Here is a 15856-nt window from a genome sequence, read left to right as displayed (position 1 = left end):
ATATTTGATCAACTAATAAACATTTAGAAAGAAAGAGGAATAGTTTTCTGGAACCATTGGGGTTGGCAGTTCTGCAGTTTGTTTTAAAGAAAGTACTTGGGCATTACTTGGTCATCTCTCACTTTGGGAGTTCTAGTGATACATGTGGTTAATGGAACTGTAAGATTACAATTAAGTTCTGCTTTTTATAGGTTTGTATTCTATCTCTCAGAAAGGCCTTGAGGCAGCAAGACTTAGATGGTTTTCATCTTTGGTTAACATTCATATATTTGGACAAACAAAAAAGAGAGAAAGACATAAGGAATTTTTTTTTCTTTTTTTTATGACTAAGGGCAGCACCTTGACATTTCTTTCCATGTTTTTAGGCTGACCTTGGCCCTGACAAATATCTGTCAGATAAAGATTTTCAGTGTCTGATCAAACTTCTGCCTTCCTGTTTGGTGAGTACAAGTCCTTCTATTCTTGGTGCTGATGACATAGTCACAGTGATTTCTGTGGACGGAAGGCGCTGGACATACTCGAATGAATGGAGAGTTGTACTGGATTTCAGTTCAGACTGAAGTTGTTCCATAGAACACCTACAGCCAGTCCCATCGATTGGGGGCCACTTAAGTGGCATTTGTAATACATAACCCATGAAATGTGGTAATTTAAATGTAGAGTTTGTATTTTAAGCAAATATCAGAATAGGAACTAGCCACTTTGTTGTTGGTGAAGATGTTTATATCAATGGAATTAAAAGATCTGTTCTAGCCCGAGAAAACAGAACTTATATGGTTTAGGTAAGCTGCATGAGAGAAAGGCAAAATAACCCTTGTGCTGGCTGAGTTACTGTTCTCACAGGCTAACCAAGTGGTGTTTAGGAATCCCTGGCGTTATTTAGGCTGATACACAGTTCTGATCCGAGGCATTCGATGGAAAGAACCACATCAGTATATTTCAGGATAGATGCAGGATGTCTTCAGGAAAAGACTGACCTGGCCAGGAAATTGGGTTAGTGTTGATGTTCTTTATCTGTGGTCTGCACGAGGATGTGGGGCCCTAGAGGGAGTCCGTCATGGCCTGAGCAGTGACGCTGACCTGTCCAATCTGATGACAAGTTTGTTTTTGAAGATAGAGTGTCTTGTCAAGCTAGCAAAACCAGGCTGTTAATGAGGTGTGATGTGAAGCCAAGAAAAATGCTGTGGTCTTTGAGTTTGATTAATTGTGTGACACAGGCTGGCAGCACTCAATTCTAAATTTCTTTTAATGGATATGCTTTTTAAAAAGAAGGTAGTGCAGACAAGTGATACAAATTAATTACAGAAAAGTCAGAAAACACAGATAAGCAAAAAAAGAAAAAGGAAACTTATTCCTATTTTCAACTAACCAGAAATATTACTTTTCTGGAATATATATATATATATTCTGTACATATTTAAAACCTGATTTTGATTTTTTTGTTCATAGTATACCTTGAACATCTTTTATTGTAAAAAATATAGCATAATATCATTATTACTGGCTGTATAGAATTAGCATTGGCTATACCTCAGTTTACTCAGTGAATCTAGATATTTGGATCACCTCCAGTTTTTTCCTCTTAAAAAAAATCCACAGTGAACAATTTTAGTTGAATGTTTGTATCCATCCTTAATTATTTTCTTAAGATAAATAACTAGAATTAATAAGTAATTATAGGGAGATATTTTGAGACTATAAAATCCCATTCTTTATCAAACCCACTAATTGTAGCATTCATTGAGATTTTCTAACCCTATTATTCTTCTTATATTTATTAGTTGGCATTGTATTGTAAGGAAGAGCTTCCTCTTGTACCCCCTCCTTTTTTAAATATATTTTTATTGATTTCTGAGAGGAAGGGAGAAGGAGAGAGAGATGGAAACATCAATGATGAGAGACAATCATTGATCAGCTGCCTCCTGCACACCCCCTACTGGGGATGGAGTCCACAACCCCGGTATGTGCCCTGACCTGGAATTGAACTGTGACCTCCTGGTTCATAGGTTGAGGCTCAAACACTGAGCCATGCCGGCCGGGCATTGTCCCTTTTTTATTTAAATCTGTAGGGATCAAGGGTTTTTATTTATCCTTTGGGTATCTTTTTGGGGTGAGGAAATATTCTAAAATTAGAGTGTGTGATAGTTGCACAACTCTGAATATACTGAAACTATTGAACTGTACACTTTAAATAGGAGAATTGGAATGCTATGTGAGTTATATTTCAGTAAAGCTATTAAAATGTCACCAGCAAGCATTTTTATGTGATGGTCAAGAGAAACTTCATAATCAATTACCATATTTTCCTGGGCACACCCTTTCACCCCTCAACCCACTTGACCCCTGATCTCCAAATCTTTGCATAGCTCATCTCCCTTGCATTTAAATTTTCATGGTACTTTTTTGAACTAATGGACATTGTAACACCTGGAGCCAGCTGGTTCATGTAACCAAAATTTTAGCTCATGTGAATACTTTCCTTTCAGTCATTAATAATTTGTCTCACTCCCCACCCCACTTGGTTGACGTCAGTCCCCATCTCAAGAGGACACTGTGAGTCATCACATTGCGTATTTCAGGAGAAGGACAGGAAGATTCATGCTAGCTGCTTTGGGAAATGACCAGGTTCCCCAGAATGCTGCTTCTGCCTGTTTTCTGCTGTCATGCCCCCTGGCTGGGCACATGCGGCAGTGTGGAATGTTGGGTAAAGCTGTGAATGAGGACACGTTTATCCTGGTCCCACGTGGCTGTCCTAGGGTTTGGCCGTATTCTTTACCAGTTTATAGAGGCAGAATATTAAAATCACTATTCCAGAAACTCAGACTTTCCATCCCACTTTTGCTTGAACTGTGAGAATATGTATATCAAAGCAGATGCCTTCCCTGTGAGGCTTAGCACGTCAGTTACCCACTTCCTTTCGCCCTTACTGTTTATGTTCCTTCTCCCCTCTACAGAATGATGTACGGGTTGCTCATCTGAAAACTGGGAAATGCCATGTTCGGGGAATTCCCTCACATTTGTATGCAATGAGCCACCGAGATGGTCCTAGACGCTGCATAACCAGCCCCTGGTGTGAAAGGACCACCTGCCGATGCAAATAACTGTGACTTTCCTTTTTGTTTTGGCAGCACCCCTACATCTATCGGGTCACCTTTGCCACAGCTAACGAGTCCTCAGCACTGCTCATTAGGATGTTTAATGAAAAAGGCACTTTGAAGGACCTGATCTACAAGGTACTTGTTGTACAAGTTTATGGTCGGAAATAAGTTTTCAAGTCCCTTTAGAACCTGTTATGGAGACTCTATCCCTAAGGTTCAGAGGCTGAGGGTGTTATTTTAATTTTATTTGGAATTTATTTTGATTCTAATAATAAAAATTACCCAGTTTGGTTAAAAAGCATTCCTTTCCCCACATGAGGGAAGGTTTAATGATTAGGACCATTCCATTAGGTTAGTTTTAAAGTTGTGTCTTTCACTTAACAAAGCAATATCAAACTATCTCAAAGTTGGGGGAAAATGTATAAAAATAATAGTGAAACATTCTAACAGTATATAAGACTTGGGGGTCGGCTAAGGCCAAGACAGGCACATCTTCACTGGACTAGAGAGGGGACGAGACCCAGGTCAGCCTCTTTCTACCAGCTGCACGGACCGTTGTACTTTAAAACCCACCTCCTGCACTCCGCACCCCTCTGCCGAGCCCTGCCCGTGGGGGAGCCTGCGAGCAGATGACCTCTCTGCTGCTGCTCTCTCATGTGCTCTCTATTTTTCTCCAAAGTCAAAACCAAAAGACCCCTTCCTGAAAAAGTACTGCAACCCTAAGAAGATTCAAGGCCTCGAACTCCAGCAAATAAAAACATATGGGCGGCAGATACTAGAGGTAAGAGGTGTTTAATTTTTAAGTTGCATTGGTTCACACAGCATTCCAGTATTCTTTTTTTAAAAATATATTTTTATTGATTTTTTAGAGAGGGAAGGAGAGAGATAGAAACATTGATGAGAGAGAAACATCATCGATCAGCTGCCTCCTGCATGCCCCCCACTGGGGATTAAGCCCGAAACCCCGGGCATGTGCCCTGACCTCTTGGTTCATGGATGGATGCTTAACCACTGAGCCACTCCGGTCGGGCATGGGAAGTTCTTAAGCAACTTCCAAAATAGTTCAAGTTGTCTGGTTGTTTATAAACTGATGGCATTGCCATATTTTATCCCAAAAAGCAATTATTTGAGACAAAGACTAATGTAGAGCTACAAAATTCCAAAAAGCTTCGCTGCTGGAATCTTGTCTGACTTTTAAGAACTTACCTATGTGGGCACCAACCTTTGTGTTATTTTGGTTGATCTTTATCTGTGTGCCAAGATTTTTTTTTTTAATGTTTTTATTGATTTCAGAGAGAGAGAGAGAGAGAGAGAGAGAAGCATCATTGATGAGAGAATCGTAGATTGGCTGCCCCCTGCACGCCCCCTACTGGGGGTTGAGCCCACATCCCGAGCATGTGCCCTGATCGGGAATCGAACCTCAACCTCCTGGTTCAAAGGTTGACACTTAACCACTGAGTCACGCTGGCTGAGCTGGGCCAACATTCTTGATGTTGTTATAGCATGTATATAACCATGTGGCTCCCTTACACAAGTGTAATTAGCATGAAAAGCCTTTCCCACATCACATCAGAGCAGTGTTCTCCCAGCTCTTTGATTGTGCAATCCTATCAGCAAATACAGTTTAAGCATAACTCCCTAGTGTTGTATATATTTAACTATTATATTCATGTGCTACTATTAACATACTTGGTACATTATACTTTAAGAATGAGATTAGAAACAAGACAAATAGAGACATTGTAATAGTTTTTTTATTTCTCAATGGGTTGTCCTGGGCACCTTTACTACTAGGCGAGTCTCTGTTAATTAAGTGGCAGCTGAGAAGGTTGCTTCATTGTGTGGGAGTCTGTCATGTGTTTCTGTTAATGAGCAGCCAAGTGTATTCTAAGGTGAGATTGGACCAGAGATGCTTCCCATTCAGCCCCTTTTCCTGAGCAACCGGCCGAAGCACTGACTCGCTAGCTTTACTCCTCTAGGAGGAGGGTCCAGACTCTGCCCTGAAGGGGGCTTGGCCAGTTGGGATGAGAAAGTGCTTAAATAGAGGCCTTTGGCAGAAAGCTTTAACCCCAGACAGGCGCAGCTCTTCTCTGTTCTCTGGACGCGAGGGAGCGCAGCATTGCGCCTCACGGCTGGAAAGCACTCACAGCTGCTTCCCCGAAGTGGATGGAGGGGGCAGTTTTCTCTAGGAATCTCCCCAGCGACGGCTTAGACTTTGTTTCAAAATATATTGACTTAAAAAGCAAAGTTGAACCTATCTTATATCTGAATGAGTTGGGGGGAAATGTAACCTGTACATATTTTGTACAAGGTGCTCAAGTTTCTACATGACAAGGGATTCCCTTATGGGCACCTGCACGCCTCTAATGTGATGCTGGACGGGGACACTTGCCGGCTGCTGGACCTTGAGAATTCCTTATTGGGCCTTCCCTCCTTCTACCGGTCTTACTTCTCACAATTCAGGAAAATCAATGTAAGTTGCTGAAAGTAATGAAACAGCAGGTGTTTTGAGCTAGAAATTATCCCCATGGCCAGACCCCCTGACCTGCCCATGTAAGAAAAATGCCTGAAGCGGTGCAAGGTGCCTGTGGCCTATTCCCCCACAGAGCACCGCTGTGTCTCCAAGAGGCTGAGCTGAAGCAGTAGGTGGGACAAGGAGGGGCAAGGATCCCTGATTGGAAGACCATGGAGGGCGGGACCGAGACCTTTGGTCAGAGCAATGCCTATGAGCTTTCACAGGCTTTGGAGTTGCGCCTTCACTACCCACCAGGAGTGGAGTCCTCCCGGGCCTTGTTTCTCAGGGGGAGTCGAGGGTAGGGGCACTGGGACTCACAAAGCCAAACTGAGCAGGGACATGCCGCTCCCTCTTTCCTTCCACAGACGTTGGAGAGTGTGGACGTGCACTGCTTTGGCCACTTACTGTATGAAATGACCTACGGACGGCCTCCGGACGCGGTGCCTGTCGACTCCTTCCCTCCGGCCCCGTCTATGGCTGTGGGTCAGTATGGGGTTGGGAGGGGTCTTCTGGGCCCTGGTTGTCTGGACTCACCCCCTTTCTAGAGTCCAGGAAAGACCCAGAGGAAGTTGTCATGCTCCAGAGCCAGAAATTCTTATCCAATTTGAAAGCTAACCAGTTCCGAGTCATTTACTTACATGCTTTTCACTGAGGTTTCAGATGGCTTGTCCATTTGTCAGGCTCTATGAGTCAGGGGCATTTTGTAACGGGCATTAGACTCGATAGCACGAGCATGTAAAGAGAGGTGTGGCCAGACTAAGTCTGATCTGGAGACAGAAGCCAGGATCAGGCTATTTGAAGCCATTCTTGAGGGCTCAGGCAGGTGTCAGACCAGGGCTGGAGTGTACCCGCCAGGAACAGGGGGGCCATGGGCGGCTACCTGGGCAGTGGGAGCCTAGCAGGCCCAGAGCTAGGAAAGGCAGACAGGAAAGCAGACACTGGCAGTTGAATTCAGGAGCTCTCTCTCCCAGCATTACCTGAGGGACTGAGGAGAGCTGGGGACCAGCAGAGGCAGCGTTAGGAAGGAGGGATGGAGGAGCCGATACTCACCAGGCATCCTCTCATCCCCTCCACAGCCCGCTCAGAACGCACTGCTGGAGCACAGAGGGGAGGGCCGGGTAGCTCCTGGACCACGGAGCCTCGAGGTGTGCGAGTCAGCCCTCCACCAACTGCTAGTTTTGTGTTAAGTGAGTTGGTTCAAGACTTGCATCAAGAGAACAGGCGCTGAGACTGCTGTGTTGAGTTTGCACAGCTGAAACTGAGCAGGGACCCGAGTAGGAAAATCTGGCTGCTTGTTTATGTCAGCCAAGGTGTCGGGTGATGAGGCATCAGCAATCGGCATTTTGCACGCTGGTTTTGATTAAAAGCAGGCAACCAGCAAAATGTCTTTCGAGCTCAGAGTTCTTACTTCTGTTTAGTGTTTACTTCTCTTTTCAGAGAGCAGTTTTAGGAATGGTATCGCGAGTCCTTCCTCCCATTGTCTTTGAAGCATATTTGGCTCTCTGTCGGCGTGTGGTTTCTAAACCACTTAGTTTGAGTCATCGGCAGCCAGTGCGGCCAGTGTCCCCTCCCCACGTCCCCCATCTGTCTGCGAGGAGAGTTCTGACGCTGTCCCGATCCGCCTGCAGACAGTTGTTGCAAAGCGGTGTCAAACTTTTCATCACCCAGTGGTTTGCCAGCGTGTTCTGTGGAACTAAAGTGTGTATCTGTTCATTTCAAGTGGCCGTGTTGGAGTCTACGCTGTCTTGTGAAGCCTGTAAAAATGGCATGCCTACCGTCTCCCGGCTCTTACAGATGCCGTAAGTGAATCCCACGCCTTGGTTATGTGCATGACTGGGTGGACACCGACCACTAACCCAAGCGCCTGGTGCCCTAGCAAAGGCTCAGCGGTGGTCCTCGCTGACAGTCCCTTGCAGCATGATACCACGACCTTTCCTTGTGACCTCTGTGCTGCCTCAGGCTGACTGCTCTCCTTTGACACCCCCGTGTTCGTGGCTCTCCCTGTCGGTGTTAGCATTGTGTGTGTGTCCGTGTGGCAGCCCCCCACTTGGAGGGCCCCTCACGCGGCTGTCCTTCAGGAGCCTGTTTCGGGCACCACAGGGCCCCAGCTGTGGCTAGTTCACGAGCCACTGGCCTTGGGGTCAGCCCTCTGTGAGGAGGGCAGGGTGTCTCTGGCCGCCCGTCTACTTGTTTGTTCATTTTCTCACTGGGTGATGTTTACTAAACATCTGACAGGGACCAGGCACTGTGCCAGGGTGTACAGCTCAGAAGACATTCACTCTTACGCGGGGTGTGAATAGGTAATTAGGGTGGTTGAAATAGAGCTTCGGGCCTTTCCTTTAGGTACATTTTCTGTCCCTTCGTGGAGAGGCATCAGGGTGGTTAAGAAAGGTGTGTCACACCTGTAAGCCCTTCCTTGTTTCATTGTCCCCAGCTTTAATGAACATTCTCTCCCCCGCCCCCTCCTCAAAAAAGAGAAAAAAAGAAAGAAGGGTGTGTCTGAGATTAGACGCACCTGGGGTGGACCCAGCCTCACCACTTCTACCTGGGTGACCTTGGGCAAGTTCCCTAACCTCTGGAAACTCAGTTTCCTCATCTGTACAATGGGGATAATAATAGTCCCCATCTCACAGGGTTGTTGGGAGGGTTTAATGAGACGATGCCCGGTACCGTGCCTGGCACTTAATAAGTGCTTATTAAATGTTAGTTGTGGTTACTGTTGATTCAGCTTCTATTTTATGAGCATCACATGCCATGTGATACGCCCAGTGCTTGGTCTGTGCCAGTTTGTTGTAAAAGGATCAAATGTGCTGAAGAAGCATTAATGGGAAACAAGCAGAGGACAGTGAGAGGTGCACACAGCAGAGTCCCAAGGGTAGTGGGAAGTTCAAGTTCTTCTTTTTCAAAATATATTTTATTGATTTTTTACAGAGAGGAAGGGAGAGGGATAGAGAGTTAGAAACATCGATGAGAGAGAAACATCGATCAGCTGCCTCCTGCACACCCCCTACTGGGAATGTGCCCGCAATCAAAGTACATGCCCTTGACCGGAATCGACCCTGGGACCCTTGAGTCCACAGGCTGACACTCTATCCACTGAGCCAAACCGGTTCGGGCAAGTTCAAGTTCTTATAGCGGGTCTGCTAGAGCCCAGGCACCGTGCCAGGCCCTGGGGACACTATGAGGAACAGCATCCTGTGTCCCTGTCCCGTGGACGTGACAGCCACCGTTAACAGCAGTGTGAACATGGGGACATAGATCCAGATAGGGAAGCAAAACAGTTCTCACTGGCTTTCAGGACAAAATGCATTTGTAGTTGGCAACAGCCTGTAACCATGTTAATGTACTTGGGTTTGTATTGCCTCCCATCCTCCAGTTCTAAAGTGAGTCAAATAGTATTCCCTTAGTTAAGTCTTTCTGCCTGTGGGCTTCAGCCTTGAGAATGGCACTCGGGGAGGTGTGCGCTGTGTCCGGCTGAGCTGTTGTCTGGGAGTACATGGACCAGGGCCTTGGTGGGGAAAGGCTCGCCTGCCATCTCTCCTTGCCACATGGTTCCTGATGTGAAAGGGGAACTGGTCAAGGAAAAACCTCCCTCACAGACCTCGGGCGCTGCCCAAACAACTTCCACTCTCCGACCTGTTTTAGCCAAAACAGTTCAGAATTCCTCAGGCTATAGTTTTTAATACATAGTTTTGAAGAGAGAGTAGATTTGCTCTAAAAGCTGCTATTTCTTTTTAAGAGAGCGAGAGACACTACTTTTCCTAGAAGAAAATGGTTTTCTTGTTAGATTCTAATCAGAACAGTTCCTTTCTACTTAGTTGCATGTTTTTATGTTAATGAGTTCTAGAATAAATATCTTCTGGGACTAAAGATAGGAGGGGGACAGTTATTTTATCTAGAAATATCTACTGCGTATATTAAAGGGTAAATTAATTTACTGTACAGCGTGAAAGGGTTAACCTCCCGTACGCAGCTGACCCAGTGCCCTGGAAACGAGTGGGGTTTCCCAAGGCTCCCTGGGTGCCCGTGGACGTTCGGAGTGTGTTGATGAGCATGAAATGGCGGGTGGGGCCAGGCCTGGGGGATGTGGGACTTTGTGGCTACAGATGTCTCGTTCTGCTTTGATCATCTTCTGAGAGTGCACCTGTTTTAAGTAAGATTTTGTTTTTTTCCTTCTCCTTACAGATTATTCAGTGATGTTTTACTAACCACTTCTGAAAAGCCACAGTTTAAGGTAAAGCAAATCATATCATGCTTTGGTTTATGACGTAAGTTGACTTTGAAAGTTAGCGCTTTTTAAATTAAAACAGAGAAGGCTAGTACTTACAATAAGGAAACTTTGAAAACAATCTAAATGTCCTACAATTAGGGAGTGATTTAATGATTCATACTGCATCTAGTTGATAAAGTATTTATATCTAGTAAAAGTGAAGTTTATTAAGACATCGCAGTAGCATGGAAAATGATTATTATTTGGGCCAAGCGGGGGAAGGATGTAAATAGAGTTATAAAAAATGCCTGTCAGCCTGGAAGGGGGTGTCCTGGGAAGTGGTGTGTGTGCTGTGGAGCGGGGAGGGGCTTTGGAACCCCAAACACCAGGTTGATGCCTTGCTTTGCTTTTTAAATACCAGCCGTTTATCTAAGGAGGGTTTCTCAGCCAGGGCATCTGACGTATTGGGCCAGGCAGTCATTGTTATAGGGGCTGTCCTGTGCATTGTAGGATATTAAGCACCATCCCTGTCCTGTAACCACTGGATGTGAGTAGTACTCCCCCCGCACCCCGCACACTGTGACTATCAAAAACGCCTCCAGCCCTGGCCAGGTTCCTCAGTTGGTGGGAGCGCCGTCCCGTACACCAAAAGGTTTCGGGTTAGATTCCTGGTCAGGGCACATACCTAGGCTGCCGGTTTGATCCCCAATCAAGGCACATATAGGAGGCAACTGATCAATGTCTCTCTCTCCCTCCCTCTCTCTAAAATCAATAAACATATCCTTGGGTGAGGATAAAAACATGCCTGTGACGTGCCAGATGTCCCCTGAAAGGGGAGGGGATAAAATCACCCGCATTGGAGAGCCAGCCACCTTTGGGTCTGCATTTACTCAGTGTGGGGCTGATGGGTAATGCCGTTTACTGTCATTGGACAACAGACCATCTACGTGAACACCCAGTTTAGGGCCTGGCCGTCCGCGGTGCTCACTGTTAGTGTCGTTTCAGGTAGTAGAATGAAGGGGAATTCTCTTCTCCCCTTTATAGCCCCAAGAATATGTAATACTCTTATGATGGAATTAAATTTAGAAAAAAAGAAAAACCCCGAAACAAGGTGGGGTCAGAAGACTATGTAGGTGACAGGCGCTTTCCTCTCTCCTTTTTTACCAGTTAGCGGAGTTCTGACAGTAATAGCTGCTTTAGATCTGAAGTAGGAAATAAAAACATTTAAATTTATCTCTTTCTTGAGTCTCCTCAGAAAATGTATTCAGCCTTGTGAATAACTGTGCTCTCCCCCGACCCTGATGGTCCGGCCCAAAGATTACAGCAGCCCTCACTCTTCCCCGAAGCCAGAGTCTCTGGCCAGAGACAGTATGATTTTAAAAGCCAACGTTAATTTCCTGTAGTGCATTTCCTTTCTGGAAAGACACACAAGAAACGGTGACATTGGTTGGTTGCCTCCAAGGAGGGGACCAGGTGGGAGACTTTACTGTGTATACACCCTTTTATATGTACTTGTGAAGCATATGGCTGTCTTACCTACTTACCACTTGTTTTAAGTTTATATTTTTTAAAGAATAATAGAGATAAAAGCATGACCTGGGTGTCTGTTTTCCAGGCCTGAGCTCTCATGGTTTGAAAATGAATAAATTCAGAAATGAGAGGCTCAGAAGCTTCCCAGGCTATTAAGAGTATCTTTCAGCAGGAAAAGCTTAATCTTGTGAAATTCAGAAAGTAAATCTTTGACAGAGAAAATCCCTCTGAAGTAATAAAATATTATAATTATTTGAACTTGTATGTGTTCCAATAAGCTTTATATATATTTTACTTTTAATCATGATAAAATGTAAAATTTACCCTCTTAGCCATTTTTAAGTAGTATTCACATTGCTGTGTTGAATGGATCTCTAGAGCTTTCCGTCTTGCAAACTCAACCTCTAGACTCATTGACTGACAGCTGCCCATCACTCCTCCCCCAGCCTTGGCAAACAGTTCTACTGTCTGCTTCCAAGATTTTGACAACTAAGTATCTCATAAAGTGGAGTCATATAGTATTCGTCCTTTTGTGACTGGCTTACTTTACTCAGCATAATGTTATTAAGTTTTCTTTGCATTACAGCCTGTGACAGGGTTTCCTTTTTTGAGCTGAGTAATATTCCCTTACGTGTGCTATTATATACCACATTCTGTTAATCCATTTACCTGTTGATAGGTATCCCACCTCTTGGCTGGTGTGAGTAATGCTGCAGTGAACATGGGGTTTGCTTCGATCATGTTTTCAATCCTTTTGGATATATACCTAGAAGTTGCTGGATCATATGCAAATTTTTTTTTTTTTAATAAATGATTCTCATTATTTTTTTTTAAATATATTTTATTGATTTTTTACAGAGAGGAAGGGAGAGAGATAGATAGTTAGAAACATCGATGGGAGAGAAACATCGACCAGCTGCCTCCTGCACATCTCCCACGGGGGATGTGCCCGCAACCCAGGTACATGCCCTTGACCGGAATCGAACCCGGGACCTTTCAGTCCACAGGCCGACGCTCTATCCACTGAGCCAAACCGGTTTTGACGCAAATTTTATTTTTAGATTTTTTTGAGCAATTTCCACACTAGTTCCCATAGCAGCTGTGCCATTTTACATTCTCACCATTGGTGCACTAGGATTCCAGTTTTATTACATTCTCGCTAACACTTGTTATTTTCTGTCTTTTGGGGTTTTTTAAAAATATATTTTTATTGATGTCAGAGAGGAAGAGAGAGGGAGAGAGAGATAGAAACATCAATGATAAGTGAGACACATCAATTGGCTGCCTCCTGCATGTACCCCAACCAGGGCCAGGGATGGAGCCTGCAACCTAGGTACGTGCCGTTGACCGGAATCGAACCTGGGACCCTTCAGTCTGTAGGCCGACGCTGTATCCACTGAGCCACACCCGCTAGGGCTATTTTCTGGTTTTTCAATAGTGACGATTCTAATGTGTGTGAGGTGATATCTCATTGTGGTTTTGATTTGCACTTATCTAATGATTAGAGATGTTGATCATCTTTTCATGTGCTTGTTGGTCACATGTATCTTTTCTTTGGAGAAATATCTATTCAGGTCCTTTGCCCATTTTTTTTCTTTGATTTTCTGTTCTTTTTCCCCCCCAGCTTTATTGTGGTATAATCAGTTTTTGGTGACAAGTCCATATTTTAAATTTGCTTATGTTTTTGTTGTTTAGTTATAGTTCTTCATATATTCTGGATATTAATCCCTTATCAGATATATGATTTCCAATCATTTTCTCCCCCCCTAGGTTGCCTTTTCACCTTGTCATTGTTTCCTTTGATGTGCAGGAGTTTTAAGTTCGATGTGGTCCCATTTGTCTGTTTTAGCTTTTGTTGCCTGAGCTTTTGGTGTCCTATCCAAGATATCATTGCCAAATCCAGTATCATGAAGCCTTTCCCTTATGCTTTCTTCTTGGAGTTTTATAGTTTTAGGTCTTCAATCCAACCTTGAGTTAATTTTTGTATGTGGTGTAAGGTTCATTCTTTTCCAGGTAGATATCCAATTTTCCCATGAGCATTTATTGCAAAAACTGTCCTTTCCCCATGTGTGCTTTGGGCACCCTTGTCAAAGACCATTTGACCAGATGCATGAGGGTTTATTTCTAGGCTCTCTGTTCTGTTCCATTGTCTGTATGTCTTTCTTTATGCCAGTATCACACTGTTTTGTTTCCTGTAGCTTCGCAATATGTTGTAAAATCAAGAAGTGTGAGGCCTTCAATTTTTTTTTTTTTAATTTTTTTTTTTCAGAGAGGAAGGGAGAGGAAGAGAGAGATAGAAACACCAATAATGAGATAGAATCATTGACTGGCTGCCTCCTGCACGCCCCCACTGGGGATTGAGCCTGCAACCCAGGCATGTGCCTTTGACCAGATGGAACCTGGAACCCTTTAGTCCACAGGTCGACGCTCTATCCACTGAGCCAAACCTGTTAGGGCGAGGTCTCCAATTTTTATCTTCTTTGCAAGATTGTTTTGGTAATTCAGGGTCCCTTGAGGATTAGTGAAATACTTGAAGCATACATCGTATCTGTTTTTGTGTTCATGTTACATTTATTGATAAGAAATGCTAATGAGCTGAGTGTGTAGGGGATACCAGAAGTGGCCAGGAGAGGATTCAAGTGGACAACTTGTAGCTGATTTCATTCCAGATGCCCTCCCTCTTGATAACCAATTGCTTCTTCTCTAAAACCAAGATTTGGGAGAATCTCCAGCCGTTTTCCTCAATAAATTATCTGCTTTCTCTTTCAGATCCCCACAAAGTTAAAAGAGGCATTGAGAATTGCCAAAGAATGTATAGAAAAGAGACTAATTGAAGAACAGAAACAGGTAAATCTCACATAGTTGCTCATTTCTCTTTGATCTTTAAGTATTGTCACCCTCTGCCTGGAATTCCTGGTGATTCACTTTTTTTTTTTTTTTTTGTAATTCTTACCCCTGGGGAGTGAGGATATTTTTTCCATTGATTTTTAGAGAGAGTGGAAGGGGGGGCGGGGGAGAGAAGAGAGAGAGAAACATCAACGTGAGAGACACATTGATTGGTCACCTCCTGTTCATGCCCAGACCAGGGTCAGGGATTGAACCCACAACCCAGGCACATGCCCTTGAATCGAATCCACAGCCCTTCGGTCCGTGGGTCGATGCTCTAACCACTGATCAAACCGGCCAGGGCCAGTGATTACTTTTAACTGATTGTTCGTGCCACAAGCGTTTCTTGCTCTGAACCAGGCTCCAGGCTCAGTGCTATGAGACAGCTGAGTCCTTCGCTGTCCTTCCTTAAGGAGCTCAGCCTGTTGGGAAACAAGCAGATCCATACAGGGTGGTCATCCTTTGTGATCGGGGCAGGCTGGGTCGTGCTGGGCACGCATGGTCCGTGCTCAGAGGTGCTGGGGACCACACTCATCTTCTGTGTGTGAGAGGCGGGAAGGAGCTGAGGGAAGTGAGAAAGGTCTTCTCCCTCAGGCATACCCTTCTCCCAGACATCCAAGCCTGACCTTGGAGCAGGGAAAGATTTTTCATCCAGACAATTCCATTTGGCGAAACCCGTTAGGTTTTTGTTGGTGTAGGATACGCTCACATTTGTGGCGAATTGCGTTCTCTTTTAGATTCACCAGCATCGAAGACTGACAAGAGCTCAGTCGCACCATGGATCTGAAGAAGAAAGGAAAAAGAGGAAGATTTTAGCTCGAAAGGTGAGCCTGCTGTCTCTCCGTGTGGAGAAGAGTTCTGGGTCCCACCTGAAGAAAGTTCTAGGCTAATGGTGCACATTTAGTGAAGGGCAGATTTTGTGCTGTATCTCCTTGAAAGCCAGACTATTTGCAGATGACTGGTTTGCAGCTTTTAAAAAGGAGCTACATGCTATCAGGAAAGAAATGGGCCGTAAGTGTCCTGGCTGCTGGGCCGGTTATGGCGAATGGAACTGGGGGCAGTGATTGGCCTGAGACAGTAGCCAGCAGGATTGTGGTTATTTTCCCCTTTGGTTTTGGCTTGTGACTTCTTCTCGGTATTAAGTTACCGAGTGTGTGGATATGACCTTGCATGTGGATAGTTTAACTGCGTGCCTAGAAAATATTTTTATTCTAACTCTCAGCTTCAGTGTGTTTACTCTTTCTCCCCCACCCCCTTTCTCTTTTTATTTTTAAAGAAGTCAAAACGATCTGCTATTGAAAATAGTGAAGAACATTCAGCAAAATACAGCAACTCCAATAATTCAGGTAACTGGTTATAGATTGTAGTGGAGCCAGCACCCAAAGGCCAGGACCAGGGGTCTGTAGTTAGCTGAGGGGCCTTGGGTTCTGGTAGCCAGAGTGTGGTGACAAGTGAAGAAAACAAAAGCATTCTGTCCCTAATGAAGGATACGGCAGCATCATGGCTCACGGAACTCGAGTGCTGGAAGGGACCTGAGAGGTCACTGGGTCAGCAGCCTCTTCACTAAGGGCAGGACTCCATAGTGTGTGGGATGGAGGGCCGGGCGGTGAGAGAGCA

General features: G+C 44.7%; 1 protein-coding gene across 1 annotated transcript in view; it reads left to right on the top strand.

Moving 5' to 3' along the window:
* PXK (PX domain containing serine/threonine kinase like) overlaps positions 1-15856 on the top strand; it is a 50861-nt gene that overhangs the window by 19908 nt on the left and 15097 nt on the right. Inside the window, 10 exon segments of the mRNA XM_023765010.1 lie at positions 366-440; positions 3129-3233; positions 3778-3879; positions 5410-5571; positions 5979-6096; positions 7334-7412; positions 9799-9847; positions 14123-14200; positions 14977-15063; positions 15516-15585. Coding sequence (XP_023620778.1) covers positions 366-440; positions 3129-3233; positions 3778-3879; positions 5410-5571; positions 5979-6096; positions 7334-7412; positions 9799-9847; positions 14123-14200; positions 14977-15063; positions 15516-15585 — 925 coding nt within the window.

Source organism: Myotis lucifugus, unplaced genomic scaffold (genome assembly GCF_000147115.1).
Source record: "Myotis lucifugus unplaced genomic scaffold, Myoluc2.0 scaffold_366, whole genome shotgun sequence".
Lineage (NCBI taxonomy): Eukaryota > Metazoa > Chordata > Mammalia > Chiroptera > Vespertilionidae > Myotis > Myotis lucifugus.
The sequence above is the reverse complement of the archived record's forward strand: the minus strand, read 5'-3'. Positions and strand labels throughout refer to the sequence as shown.